Below are 14,600 nucleotides of genomic sequence, written 5' to 3' on the forward strand. Positions count from 1 at the left end.
TGATCTCCAGAGCAGGAGGAGGTAGCTTTTGGAATACATCTGAATATGTGGAATACTGTTAATTCTAATGTAACATGGTAGAAGGACACCCAAGGACTGAAGAAAAACTTTCTAACAATACTCAAGATTGACTTGAGTACATAAATTACTTTAGTTTCTCTTGCAGACTATTTTTCCCCCTACTCTTTGTACAGATTGATTGTGTTACCAGTCTCTTATGGAGAATTTTGCTAAGCTTAATATTCAATAGAAAAATTTCTCATTAGCAAACCTTTGCCAAAATCTCAGATATGCTTAAATTAAATATATTACCCTAGATATATATATGTGTATATTTTATACATTCCCCATGCATTAATATTTCCCACTGCTAATGAAAGAATTCTACTCCTGTCTAATGCTGTTGATTAAATTTGATGAATGTGGTAACACCACAACCAACCATTTTGTGATCAGGCACAAATGACAAATATCCACACATTTGACTCTGATCAGGATAAAAAATTCATAGCTGAAGTGTTCTCCAACCACCACAGCATCATGAAAGAGACTGACTGCAGTTCCCAAGTACGGGCTGATGGGTTTTGGTGAGGTGTTGATGGTGAGGCACCTCTTCTGCCCTGCAGCCTCATCAGAAGATAAATGTGCTCAGAACTGTGCGATAGGCAAAAGGAATAACTTATTTAAAAGGAAATTATTTAAAATATACCAAAGCATTATAAAGCTCACAGTCTTTATTCATTTTGGATCATCAGAAAAACACAGCACAGGAGAAGCTCGAAGATTATTTACCACGCTTTTCAGCTTTTAAGTTCCTAAAGAATGTTTTAAGTTTATGACTTTTCTTTACCTACCAGATCACACTATTAATATTAAAGAATTTAGGGGAACCGTGCTTGAATTTCCTCTGCTTTTTACTGTAACTACTTTTTTTTAAAGCCTGAAAAACTAGTTAAGCGATCAGTATGTGAAAGCTAACACCACATATCACAATGGTCTTTCTTCAGTTGGGAAACAGGGCTTGGGTTATTTATCTACATATTGAGTCATTAGACTAACATACATTTTGAATTATGGATTTATGCAATATTATATTCTTGTACTTTCCTCGTGCTACGCAAATGTTGTTTCCCTCTCTCTCCATTCAAAGAGAGCAACCCAGTGTAGGCTTGAATGGATCTCTGCTTTCTAACTCCCTTCTCTTCCTGTGCCTGCCAGGTTTGGGGCTGGTGGGTCACTTTTCTATTTCTGACTATCAGTAGGTGTTTAATAAATTCACAGTGTAACTGTTCCTATGTCCCGTGCCTCTCCAAAATCACTGTTTCATGCAAACAGCTCCTACATTCACAGATCTTGGAAGAGAGCACAGGCAAAAAGTACCAAATAATCAACCAACAAAGCCACCTCAAAGACACCATTCCTCATGTGGTCACTTCAGTATCTTGTTCCAAGCTCCTTGTCTGGAATTGTGCGTATGCACTGTTAGTGTTCAAGAACAAGAAATACACCTACCTGCTAGCAAAGGCCTTATTCTAGTTTTGGTTGACTAGGAAATATTCCTGTACCTTCTATTTCTCCTCCCCTAATCTGTAAGATTAGTACAGTCAGTCTCCACAGAGAGAACAGCACTGCAAGAAGTCCTCTACCATTGCTCTCCTCCCTTCTATTCCACTACTACACCCACGGCCAAAGCTTTCCTGCAGCCTTTGAAATGCTGCACCTCCACCTTTGAAACCCTCTGGCCAGAGGTGCTTCTGTTTAATGGTAAACACTGAGAACAGCACAGAAGCATGACTAAGGAATCAAAACCAAAACACAGTGAAACCTGGCTTGGGGATTGCAGCTGAAACTCCACCCGCCCAGAAGGGTGAAAGTGGAAATACTCTTGGATGGAGGTCATGGCAAGACACAGTGAGCATGAGCTGAAAGCAAAGCCTGAGCTAGGAGGAAACCACCAGGATTTCTCAACTCACTCATAAAGTTTTGTAAATCTGAAGCTATGAACAGACCAAACCCATCTTTGCTGAGAAGATGTCTTATCCAACTGCTCAGGGATGCTGCAGTTTTCTATTTAAAGGAACCTTTCTACTTCCAATCCTTTTACCTTCACATGATTGAATTTGTTACTTGGTCTCCTTCTTCCATCTTATTTCAGTTAAATAAGTTATTTTCAAATGCCCACCAGGTCTTAACTTCTCCTTAAAGTATGCATATGATGTGACTTTAAAGGCACACTATATGTAATACTGTGATAAAGGTAACTTACCTAATTCTGTGCAATATGAAGGAAAAATAAGAGAGTGCCAAAATTCCTCTAACTACATTAAGTGGTTTGGTACTTGGCATGATCACAGCAGGACATGGGAACGTGGCAAGGCAAATTCTGGTTTCCATCACTAGCTTGTTCAGAAAAAACTTGCAAACTTCTTCACTGCATTGCTATAAAAAGGGGCTACAGCTATGAATGTCTCTGAAGACGGAGTTAATATCATATTTAAGTCCTGTTTCTCAAAGATGGAGAAACTGCAGCTTCTGGAGTATGGGGTACTCATCAGCCCTGAAAATCATCTTCTCAACAGAGATTTTTTTCCTACTGCAACTATGCCTTTCTTTGCAGAGATGATTCTGCCTGAGTTACTGATTTTATCAGCAGACACTGACATGTTCAGACTCTCTCCCTTTGATGTTGCTGCCATTATTTGCCTGGACTCCCAGCTGCACATGTATTAGCTTCAAGCTCCCTCCTCAATTATCTGAAATCCAACTTCTGTACCCTCTCAAAGAGATTGACAGAATCACAGCAGCTCAAAAGCACCTACTGTTTAGGATAACCAAAGCAAGGGACACCCTGAGAAGAAAAGTCCATATCCCTCTGCAAATGTGTGCTAGTTCTTTGTGGCTCACCACTCTGGGAAAGGCAAACATGAGCACTGGCCACCACAGAGTCCTTCAGGAAAGACAGAAAAGGTGTCTCTGCAGCATTCACTGCACCATGAGCTCTGAGGTCTACAATTGGCAGCAAAAAATTAACCCTGCAAGCCACGCATTTCAGCACTCCGTACTGTTTTCATTCCCTTGGCTGACAAGATTCAGGTAGTTTGTTCCACTGGAAATTAACTATTTTATGGGCAATAATTTGCAGATAACAGAATACCTGGAATAAGGATTGTCATTAATGAAAACTGAGGAGAGAAGCAGGTCAGAGATACACATTGCACCAAAAGACTGCGAACACCACTTGTACATTCTTGGCTCCCAGCTTCCTCTGCCAATAACTACACTCTACTGCCTGAACAAGCTCCAGCTGCTTTTCTTCTGGTGTCTGTCTGCACCCTCTTGGATACTGTAATAGTTGTGGAGGAGGAAGAGGAGTTTGTCAACACAGATTTTGATCTCTCAGAGGTGTTTCCAAGAATCTGATCCATCAGAAGATAGAAGTCACATGAGTTTCTATTTTTTTTCCTTAGGTTAATGTTTAGTCACATCTCCCCAAGTCTTCCTTTTCCCCCCCGCAACAGTATTACAATGTTGAGACAGTAACAATTGTCAAAAAATACTTCTGGTTGCCCATCTTACTCTCTATCAGGTACTGAAAAACATGCTTGATAGATCTTAACTCCTCTCAGCTTGTATGGGGCTTGTATTAGCAGTTCCAAGTGCCTGTGCAGGCACTGATAGGCAAACAGAGGCTACCTGGAAACGCTTCATGTAGGCTCAAATATGCACTGCATGGCAAGGGAACAAAGACTACTCTGTGCTTGCACCACAGCTCTGGAGACAGAGCAATACTTCACAGCAACCACACGTCTACATCAAAACTGATGTCAAAAACAGATTTAGGACCCACTGATGAAAAGGACTGGAGAAGATTAAAAGGGGGAAGAAACAGAGGAGCAGGTCATATCGACATCCCTCTCCACTACCTGCAACACTGCCAGGTCACCACATCCCAGTGGCTGCAGCACACAGCACCCGAGTCCCTTGAGCAGGACCAGAACAAAGCTGGACTTTGTAGTCCTGCACTTTTCTCAAACAAAAATCTATGGAATTGGTAAAAAAAAGCAGTTTGTATTAGTGCAAATCTCTGTGTTATGCAGTTTGTTTGATCAATGAAAAACTGTTAGATGCCTTCACTTGTTCCACCCTCTTTGGATGTGTGGTGTCTGAGCACAAACTGTACATGTATCTTGCTGATGGAGGCAAAGTTTATCCTCCTACGAAATGCTGGCAAACACAGAAAGCCTTCAATAACACACAGCTCTGGAAATTTAATAAAATCAATTTCATTTGCATAACATGCTTACATTTCTGATAAAAGTGTAAACAACTGTTGAACTTTGATGTTTACTTTATTGTATTCTATTATTTAAGAGAAAAACATAATACCATTTCAGACCTAAAAAGAAAATCTATATAAAATCCCATTTACATCTGTTTTCTGTGCAGCAGTGCCTTTAGGAAGACAAGACCTGATTGTTTTGACATCACCATGGCAGAGATGCCTCGGGTTCCACACACAGAGGAAATATTTGTAAATACCATGGATGACAAGGTGGTTATTATTGATAATGTCTGTACTGAAGGCTGGCTGTGTGTTCAAGTTCAGCAACCTAAAACAATTACACCTCCTGCACAGAAAAAACAATAAATATCACTATTAGTTGAATAAACCGAAGCTCTTACCTGTGCATCTAAGTTCTTGCGGGAGGAGGCAGGTGTGTTGGCATAGGAGCTGATAGAGGAGCTGGTGTTAATGTCATCAGTACTGAGATTATCTATTGTGTCACTGATCCCACTGCTGACAGAGCTGCTGTCATCCCAGCTGGAGAAAAAGCACAACAGAGGGAGAAAACAAGGGTCAAAAGACAAGACATCATTCAAAAGGAAGACGATTATTTCTACAACCCTTAGCCCACTTGTGGTTGCCAGAAAGGCCAGTGCATGCCATCACCAAGCCAAGGGCATCAGTGACACAGCTCTTCCTGACTCAGCTGAAATGTGTGCCTGCAGCCCCAGAGCAGGGTAAAGTAGTGGCATGAAGGGATATTAGCAGGGAATTTTTTCCTGTGGGGGTGGTGAGGCCCTGGCACAGGCTGCCCAGAGAAGCTGTGGCTGCCACACCCCTGGAAAGTGTCCAGGGCCAGGCTGGATCGGGCTCTGAGAGACCTGGGATCATGGCAGGTGTCCCTGCCCATGGCAAGGGGATGGAACAAGATGATCTTTAAGGTCTCTTCCACCCCAAATCATTCTATAATTGTGTGATCTCCAAGAAGGCACAGCACTGACTTGCTAAGCTGTAACACAGAGATGGAACTTAAATGCAAGGAAAAAAAATCACCCTGAAGCAACCTTGTGTACCTGGGTGTTCCAGAGACCTGGGCAACAACCTGGAGCTACCATCAACAGGATCACCAGCCTCAAAGAACTTTACCAACTAAAAATTCAGTCCTTCAGACAGTAAATAACCCTCCTGAGCTGCATCACCCTTTTCAAGAAAAGCAACTACTCAGGACTACCTTCTTCCAGCATGTGATAGCTTCAACATTTTCCAGTAAATGAGAAATGTGTCACTGGAAGTTTAGGACAAACAAAGCAGCAACAAAATAAAACCAAAACAAACAAACCAAAAACCAACCAACCAAACAAAAAAGACCTTGCCTGAGTCAATTTGACTGTTAGAACAGAAAGAATCAAAATTATCTAAAAATGGAGCCAGATGCTCCAACTTGTAAAATGCCTGTAAAAATAAGCTGCTTAAGGAAGAGATTTATAAATTGGCTTACAAGTGCTCCATCTCCAAGAACAATGAAGCTGGGACTGAAATATTATCCTGGAAGGAGCTCTGTGAAGACGTTTCAGTCCACTGGATAACTATTGCTGGAAATCTGGAAATGTGTATACATATATATATCTATCTATATATCTATATATCTCATAGGTCATTTGCAAAAGGTTAAGAGCTCATTACCTGGCAGCTCTCTAGCTATTTATAACCTCAGCTTCAGATTTTGGGAGCTCCAGACTCTCCTCCCTGTTGCATTTCTGTTTGATTTACAAACTTGTAACAAAGAGATTGCAGAGAGATTCTGGCTGCACAGTGAAAGCTATATTCACAAAACAATATACTGAGCAATTAACATAGGCATTTAAACCTGAATTGTCTTAACCTGTGTTAAGAGAATTGTCTAAAGAAAGGCAACCTTTCTCTGTTTGCTTGAACTTCATTCATAGCTTCACCACTGATTTACTATAGCCTTTCTACATAAACTTTGTCAGCTTTGAAATGGAAAGCATTTCATTTTTTTCCATTTAGCACTACAAAACACTTTCCTGCACAACTTTTAATGCTGCTTTAATAATTTTAATTGCTTTTTCTTACTTGGGAGTACTGTGTTCACCCACAACTGTACAAGGCCTTTTAGGGAACTGAGCACAGCTTGAAGAGCAGCACAATTTGCTAAACCACAAATGAAGTGTGGCCAGGGGGACACCTTCCTCTGCATGGCAGCTGCTCCTTGCTGACTGCTCTGTTTCCAGTGAAGGTCCTCATCAATGTGTCAGCACAGTCAGTTGTGCCCCTTCTCCCATATCCCTGTGGATAAGCCAGCTGGGAGGCTCAGATCAACAGCTCCAGCAAGCCAGGAAAGGAAATCTGGAGTGTTCAGCCACACTGCTCTGCTGGAACAGGGATGGGCAGGGACAGGGACACGCTGCTGGCCCCTGCCACAGGCCCTCTTTGATGGAGCCTTGGGGTCACCCTTCATCTGGCTTTCTCCAGCTCATGAGAATTCACTCCAGTCAGCCCTGACTGACTCTCAGGAGTGTCCCAGTTACAGGATTTCCAATAAGATTTTCCCAAGGGTATTTGATAAACCTGCAGACACTCCAGCTCTCAGATTGGAAAGGAATGCTGCAGTCTACAGTGTTGGTGATGCTACAGTTCAAAGGAAAGAGATAATTTTTTTCCCAGATTTGCCTTCACCTGGATAAAAGGCACAATACAAAATAGAAATCCATGTTAAAATAAAATTCACAGTGTGAGACTTCCTGAATCTGAGAAAGCCAGGCAGGCAGATTTGACACACCAGTTTTATTTGTTGTTTTGAAAAATCTTTTCCAGCATAACTGAATGAAAGATGTGCTGCCCATGCCAAGAAATGTTAGGGGGGGAATTGAAAATCTGGAAAAGGATTGAAAGACTTCTTTGAAGCACTTTCTTATTTAGAGTAGGCAATTAAATATCACAAGGCAAAATATTGAAAGCCATATTACTTCAAAATTTCAGTTCTGAAAACAGGTCCTATAACTGATATTTATTTCTCTTTCCAAATCTACCACATAAAGCACTTACATTTCCTAGGTAAGTCTACAAATAAGGTACCAAAATATTTAATAAAATCTCTGAATAACAAAATATGCTTCTTGTTTTCCAAAGTTTTGTGTAGCAAAAAACTGTTCTATTTCTGAACCAATAATAAAATAACAATCATAGCAGTAATAATATCATCAATGCCAATGCCTTCTGTGCTTAATAGTTTCATTTCCTTCTTATGGAGATGTGGCAGCGGGCAGAAAAAAATATTAAATACAATGATTTTCCTCTGTGTGACTCCTAGTCCCATCCTCAATGTATAGAAACTGAAACACTTCATTTCTGAGCACTCACAATTCTTAAACTACCATAGTTAATCAGCATCTAAAGAATGTCTTTAATGTTAATCATAAGTAGTTTTTCTGGCATCAGCCAGTCCTGTTGGCTGCAGTTGGGCAATCCAAGGCATTATGAAAATATTTGAGTGCCCTTCTGAACTGGGACATGTGCCTGAGGACAAAGGTAGAAACATGCACCTGAATACATTGATGGTTGTGGCTTCCCCTCCTGTGTATCCTGGCCTTTAGGTCCTTTATGTTCTGGTGGAAACTATGAACTATTCCAACTCTTTTCAAACTTACTAATCTGTTACTAAATTAAAAAAGATTAGCTATTCTGAGGTCTGAAGAGAGATGTCTGGATAGATTTTGGGTGCCACAAGCTAAGCAGCACAGCTCTCGTGGGCATGCTGGTGACACTGGTGTCCAAGCTGTTCTGACAAGGTAGGGTGTGTAAACCCACATATCTGTCTAAACCCAGATAGCTTTAGCTTTAGTTAATAAATATCACTTCAGCTCAGTTTCTAGCTAGAAAAAACAACAGCATGTAAGAAAACATGAAAACACCTTAAGAAACTGAAAATAATTTTGTAAACCTGTATAAACCATTACTGATGCTGCCCTTTGAAACAGCACTAGAGAGGGCTGGTAGAATTCACTGAACTCTGTAAACTAAATGCCAATGCACGCCACTTTATGAGCACCCAACATATACAGCTACAAAGTAATGCAGTGAACCCACAGATTCTGGTTAAGGCTGTGGCTCCTCCAGGGGACAGGACCAGTTACCAAACTGAGGCATTTGTTTCACACTGCTCTTGAAACCACCCCAAGCCCTCCATGTAAATAAGTTCATTTTTACCTGGATCCAGTGCCTTGATGGTTAAAGTCAAAAGTGAGGAAGCAGAATGGGGCATCTAACAGCCCTAATTACAGTGTCCTTGGCTCCCAGAGCCCAGATAGCATCTTTGTAATTTAGCTGGTGTAATTAATAATTTCTGATGTCAGCAAAAGTCTACTCAACCCTAACCTGAAGTTAAAATGTTTGGGTTTTCCTTTCTTTATTTGATCAATCACATGAAACTTTACTTTGATTACTGAAAACTGCAAATTAAAAAAAAAAAATTAAAAGTGTATTACATATGAAAATTAAATATCCACCCACTTGCAACCCACCCCTGCCACCACTTAAAAACTCCCACGATGCTGCCTCCTGCTCTCCATGAAACCAAGCATCCCAAGCACCTTCCTCTGCCTCCCCACCTCACTCTGCTCCCCCTAATGCAGCACTGCTACTACACATCGCCCACATGCAGCACCAGATCAACTGCTCAAAGCTGCTTTTTCAAACAGGTTTGCAAAGTTGTTAGGCTCAGACTTGTATTTTTCCACAGTCTATCAGCACTTTTCCATCTTGCATAATCATCATCCACAGAATTGGCTCTCCTCTGTCAACTTGGACAGCACAAAAAGTCATTCTGTGATCATCAGCACAGCCCCTCTCACTGCAGAAATCTTCCCTCTTTGCAAAGGAGTCATTAAAATCCTTCTAAATAAAGCAATTGTTGAAGGCTGAAAATGCACCTTTCTCTACAGATGGGTGTGGATTTTAATTTTGTTGGATCTTCACTCAAAACCACAATGAGCCTCTGAAAAATACATTTGTCTGAGAAAGGGCCTTGGGGGTCTACAATATTTCAAGTGGAAACATGGCAATTATCCTCTTCTATTTAAAAATTTAACTATTTATGAGTTGATAGGTGAACAACAACAACAACAACAAAAAAGATCAAGGTACAAAATGATTTAAACATCACAGCATCTTCAAAGATTTAAAAGGAAAAATTAAATGTGCTATAACATGCGACAGTAAATACCACAGCTTCCACTGTTTTCTCCTGGGATTTCCTGGGCCAGAAACCCAGAAAGCACACACAGACCCTTGCACAGTTTTCCTTTCAAACTGTTCTGAAACTGAAACAATTTGCAAAAGAATGGATGGAAATCTACCTCAAGGGAAGTTCATTTAATTAATGTGTTTTACACTGCTATTAATCACCCACCTCCCCCATGTCTCCAGTTACTCTCTTCTTACATCTCACTATAGGTATTTTAACATAAACCACTTTGTTTCTTACCAAAAGAGGAGCCCAGGGACAGGACTGTTACCTTGAAACACTTAGTAAAGTCAAACCAAGAAAAGTAAACCAGGAAAAATGAATACAGAGCCGTTCCAGTTGTTCTTTCTGGAGCAGAATCTAATATTTTAAAAGACATTTTTTGGTGCAGAGTTGAAGTGCTGGAAGTGTGCTGTGAGCTACTCAGACATTTTCATGTTTAGTGACTATTGGGGTTACTGCCAGCAAGCTGAACTGCAGCTCTCTGTCAAGCTCTATTTAGAATTCATCCAAGATAAGGTTTCAGGATTTACATTTAAAATACCTATTTGTAAAGGGAATAACTCACAGAACAAAATGATTCAGTGTTGAAAAATTTGGGTAAGAAAAGATTTGGAGAAGCTAAAAAACTGCAAATGCTCTTTTCATTTAATCTTCTTATATCAGTGCTAATAACCTTATAAAAATGACACTGGATTTTATTTTGTCCCTTAAAATGTAAGTTTGACCAAGTGATTGACAAACATGAACACAGCTGAGCACACACACACACACACAAAGGACCTCCTAAAAATCCACCTCATCTCAAGGAATTAGAACACCCTAAATTTTTATGAACTGATTTGACTTTCCACCAAAACCCATCACATCCTGCTCAGAAGCTGAAATTCCAAAGGTCCCTTCTTCACCTACACCTTTGCACCGTGCCCCTTCAGCCCACGGCTGTCTGGGGTCACCAGCCAGCACAACTGTATTCAGTTGCAAAACGCCTGACTGGTGGAACTTGTTTTTTTGGCCATTGTTCACAACCAGGGTTCCTCTGGTACCTCCACAGCCTCGGGGAAGGGGAGAAAAGCAAGGCACTGCATGTGACCCAGGTGCTGGAGGAACTCCCAGCTAAGTTTGCAAAATTTAGTGTACAATACTACAACCAGCTGCCAGCCCCTTTTTCTTGCACTCACAACCTAGAAACCATATTTTGCCAGCTACTATTCTGTCTGAAGACTTACTGTGTTTATAAAGCTGTTTACACACCAGCTCTACACTGGGTGCATAGAGCACCCCTTGGCCAGCTGCACTCTCACCTCCCTGCTCTGGAAGCCATGGGAGTGATGTTCATCCCTGGTCATGTCTGTGTCACTAGGATGACTCCAGAGAAAACTGGAAACAGAATCAGAATCTTCATATCACAATAAGGTCAGTGTTAAATCTCAGTCATCACGCTAAAAAAATGTGCTTTGTTTGTTCTGCCTCTGTTTCCATGACAGTAAGAAGTGCTGAGAAAAGTCTTCTAATCAAAATCAGAAATCCTTGTTTATATACAAAGCCTCGGGTGCCTTCCAGAAAAGAAATCCCTGTAAAGTGTCCATGTGACAGCAACGGTCTGAACAAATCCAGAGGTCAAGCCCAGATGACTGTGGATTCAGGGACAGACTGCCTCAGCTCCCAGCAGTCCCCCCGGGATGAGAGGATGAGGGAATGGGGAGGAGGCCCCTGGCAAAGATCTGGGTGTAGGTCACCACTGCAATATGCCTCCAACTCCCTCTTAGCAAGGTCCCAGCCCAAACACCTCCTCACTCCAGGTAGGCAGAGAAGCTGGCATGCCCAGGGGATAGAGAACTGTGAAAACCAAACACAGGTTTGGTTTCTTACCCTGCCTTACTTACCAGTACTTCTTTCTTACTACTTACTTACTTCTCCCCCAGAGAAGCAGATACTCTGGATCACATCACCTCCTCGTACAAAGACATAATTTAAGACTTAAAGAAGGGGGAAGCATCCACTGAACACAGTGACAGTTTCTGACACCCACCTCAAGCTCCTCCAGCACTGGGCTGAGCTGGTGAGAGCTCAGCAGCAAACCAGCAGTTACTGGTACCTGGCAGAGGCTCCAAAACATAATAAAAACAGAGTTAAACACCGAGAAGAAAAAGAATAGATTAGCTAAATTCTTACAGGAATGATGTAACAAAAACATGGAAGGAAAGGAATGAAGGGCAGTATGGAAACAAAGCTATGCAAGATGTATTTAAATTCCCTGCTGCCGAGTGTGCTTTTGAAAGACTCAATGGTCTGGACCCCCCTGCCTCGTGGCCATTTGCCTCTTGATCAGGGTCACTCAGCCACCCACAGCCCCAGAACAAGTTACCAGGTGGGACCACTGGACATCCTCAGCCAGGAAGAGGTGGATACTGAACACCCCAGAGCTAAAGCTGCAGCTGGCAGGTAGAATATGGCTCCTTTGTTTCCCATCTTCTTCTAATCCATCCTAACACAGTATCTACACCTCTGACACCAAATCTTTCAGGTCTGCAGACTGCAACCCCAAGCAAAAAACAGACAGGCACAAACTGAAGACAAGACATATATGCACAAAGACTCAAAGCAATTCTGCTTTTCCCTGCTCAGAAGACACTGCAAAGTTCTACATAAATTTATCAAGGCCAAAACCTGTGCACAGCATGACTGATTTCACACGTGAGAACTGCTCCTGTCTCACAGCAGCATCAGCTGTAGCTGAGCACATGGAGACAAAGATAATGCACATGGTTCTCCCATCAGAAAAAAAGGAGAAAAACAACAGAAATTGTCTTTCTGAAAGCATGACAGCCTGCTGAAATATGCCTTAAAATAAAAGCTGAACTTGGCAATAAAAACGTGTTAATTTGATCACAGGGCAAAGCACTATCACTCAGAAAGCCAAACCACTGAAAAAAACAGTTGTTATCCTACCAGTGATTTACAGAATAAACAGACACATAATCAAGTAAAATACTTCATTCTTTGCTGCCGGGAAGATGTCAGCTACTACCAACCCTGAAAGAAGTTTTTTGTCCTAGCAGAACTGCAGCTTTCTAGATAGTATCAATAAGTCCTGGTTCATGTGAGCCTTTAAAATTAGGCTTATTTGGAAGGAACTACAAAAAGGAAAGAGATCTTACAACCTTACTCAGACAAATTAGGAATCCACCAGAAATTTGCACAGGAGTGAGAATAAGAACTGGATATTATGTACTAAAAAGCAAGTGCACTCTGGGCTGGGATCTGGCCTGAAACAGACTCACACACGCCTTTGTTTCCTTGCAGTGTGAGCTCATTCCCACAGAGGTTCCTCCTTTGCACAGAAACCAGACTTACAGCACTAAAATATAACAAAGCCCCATAGTTTTCTGAGGCTAAAAGCCTGCAACACTAGTGGAAAGATAGCCGGCTAGATTGCAACCTTTGAATATCAATAAACCTCACGGAATCACAAAATTAAGCCAGAAAAAGCAAACACAGCAATAGCTGTCAGTCCTCACATAGGAAACTTTCTACCATGTTATTCAAATATTTGCAATCTATTAAAAATGTATTGATGTCATACAGCATGCAGAGATTGAAAAGAAATAGTGCAGGGAGAAAGCTGCTCAGATTTATCCATCATCTAATGTGTTTCCACTGCCACCAGTATTTGCAAAGCTAAACCTCCTTACTCAAAGGTGTAACACAACACACTCCCATGTTTTCAAAAGTGCAGAAAATCTCTTACCTTGCAATATTCCCCAGCCAAAGCACTTCTCCACCTTGTTGCCCATGAAGAATTCCAGGAAAGGGGCTCAGATTTATTTTACAGGTTGATACCTTCATTAGGCTACCATCCAATGCCCCCCCTTAAATAAACCAGCCTGTAACTTGACTATCTAGGAAGAGATTGGAAAAAAAAGTTGCAGCAAGGTTGTTTTCCAATAGAGCCCTCCACAGAGAGTCAGCAGCTCTGAGAGACACTGGAAAGTAAAACCAGCTAGAAGGTGATCATCAGAAACTTCCCCTGGAAAGAAATCTGATCCCTCAACAAAATTAACCTCTGAAGTGCTGAAAAAGCGAGAGGTCAAGACTTTGTGCTGGGACTAGGTCATCTGTGAAAGCTGTAAGCTGATGGCAGTAACCAGGCAGACTGGTGCCTCCAGATCAGGTACCGTATCCCACCAAGTAAAAGCTCATGTCAGCAACCCTGGACTTGGAGGTACTAAATGGCACTGTTTGATCTCAGCTGAAAGACTACAACCTCTAAAAGCATTTTTTCCACTCTGCTTCTATAGAGGGGTTCAACAATGTGACTGCTGAAGTAAGTATTGTTTTTTGTGAATGTAGCAGGAGACATACCTAAAATGTTTTAATACAAAATATTTGGAATACTGGGTTTTTTTTGTTGGTTTGTTTGTTTGTTTGTTTTTGGTTTTTTTTGTGGGGGGAGTTGTGGTATAGAAAAACATTTTCAATAGGAACGGTAAAGAAAATAGAAATTTATCTACTGGTATCTCCAGCTAAGAACTTAACAAACTGAGACAAGATTTGTAATATTAATCTGATTCTTCTTTATTTAGCACTGTAGAGCAAGGGGGGGTTATTACTTCCTCTTATTTCAAATAGAATAGAGATGACTATTTAGAAATATAAGGTTGATAAAAAATTCTGGTGGTTAACATTCAAAATTCTTATTTTATTCTAATATAAATATTTTCTGACAGGATTCTTCCAAGATCTCTGCATTCTGATGAACATGCGTGGTTTTTTTTTTTTTTTTCCCTAATATGGGGAATCACACCAGCTGAGTAGTGCCAGGATAAATTTCTGTTGCCAGCGAAACCACCAGCGAGGGATCCTATTCTGGAAAGGAGATGGGAAGCCTTTAGGATGGAGAAAACGGAGAGGACATGACACTGTTGCCTTAGCCTCACCTCAAGAAAATCATGGATCATTCAGCCCAAAACCAAAAAGAAGAGTAGAAAAGACTAGTGAGAAGTCAACCACACCATTATATATTTATTAACTCAGCTTGAGTACCCTTAT

General features: G+C 41.1%; 1 protein-coding gene across 5 annotated transcripts in view; it reads right to left on the reverse strand.

Moving 5' to 3' along the window:
- The window catches only part of NAV2 (neuron navigator 2), a 371,538-nt gene that overhangs the window by 43,248 nt on the left and 313,690 nt on the right, over positions 1-14,600 (reverse strand). For 4 of the 5 annotated variants that reach the window (XM_053946235.1, XM_053946233.1, XM_053946234.1 and 1 more), the window contains one exon: positions 4,684-4,822. In XM_053946235.1, the coding sequence (XP_053802210.1) occupies positions 4,684-4,822 (139 nt within the window). Of the gene's footprint in view, positions 1-4,683; positions 4,823-13,299; positions 13,398-14,600 lie in introns of those variants that run through there. The other variant, XM_053946236.1, reaches the window with a different exon arrangement.

Source organism: Vidua chalybeata, chromosome 6 (genome assembly GCF_026979565.1).
Source record: "Vidua chalybeata isolate OUT-0048 chromosome 6, bVidCha1 merged haplotype, whole genome shotgun sequence".
NCBI lineage: Eukaryota > Metazoa > Chordata > Aves > Passeriformes > Viduidae > Vidua > Vidua chalybeata.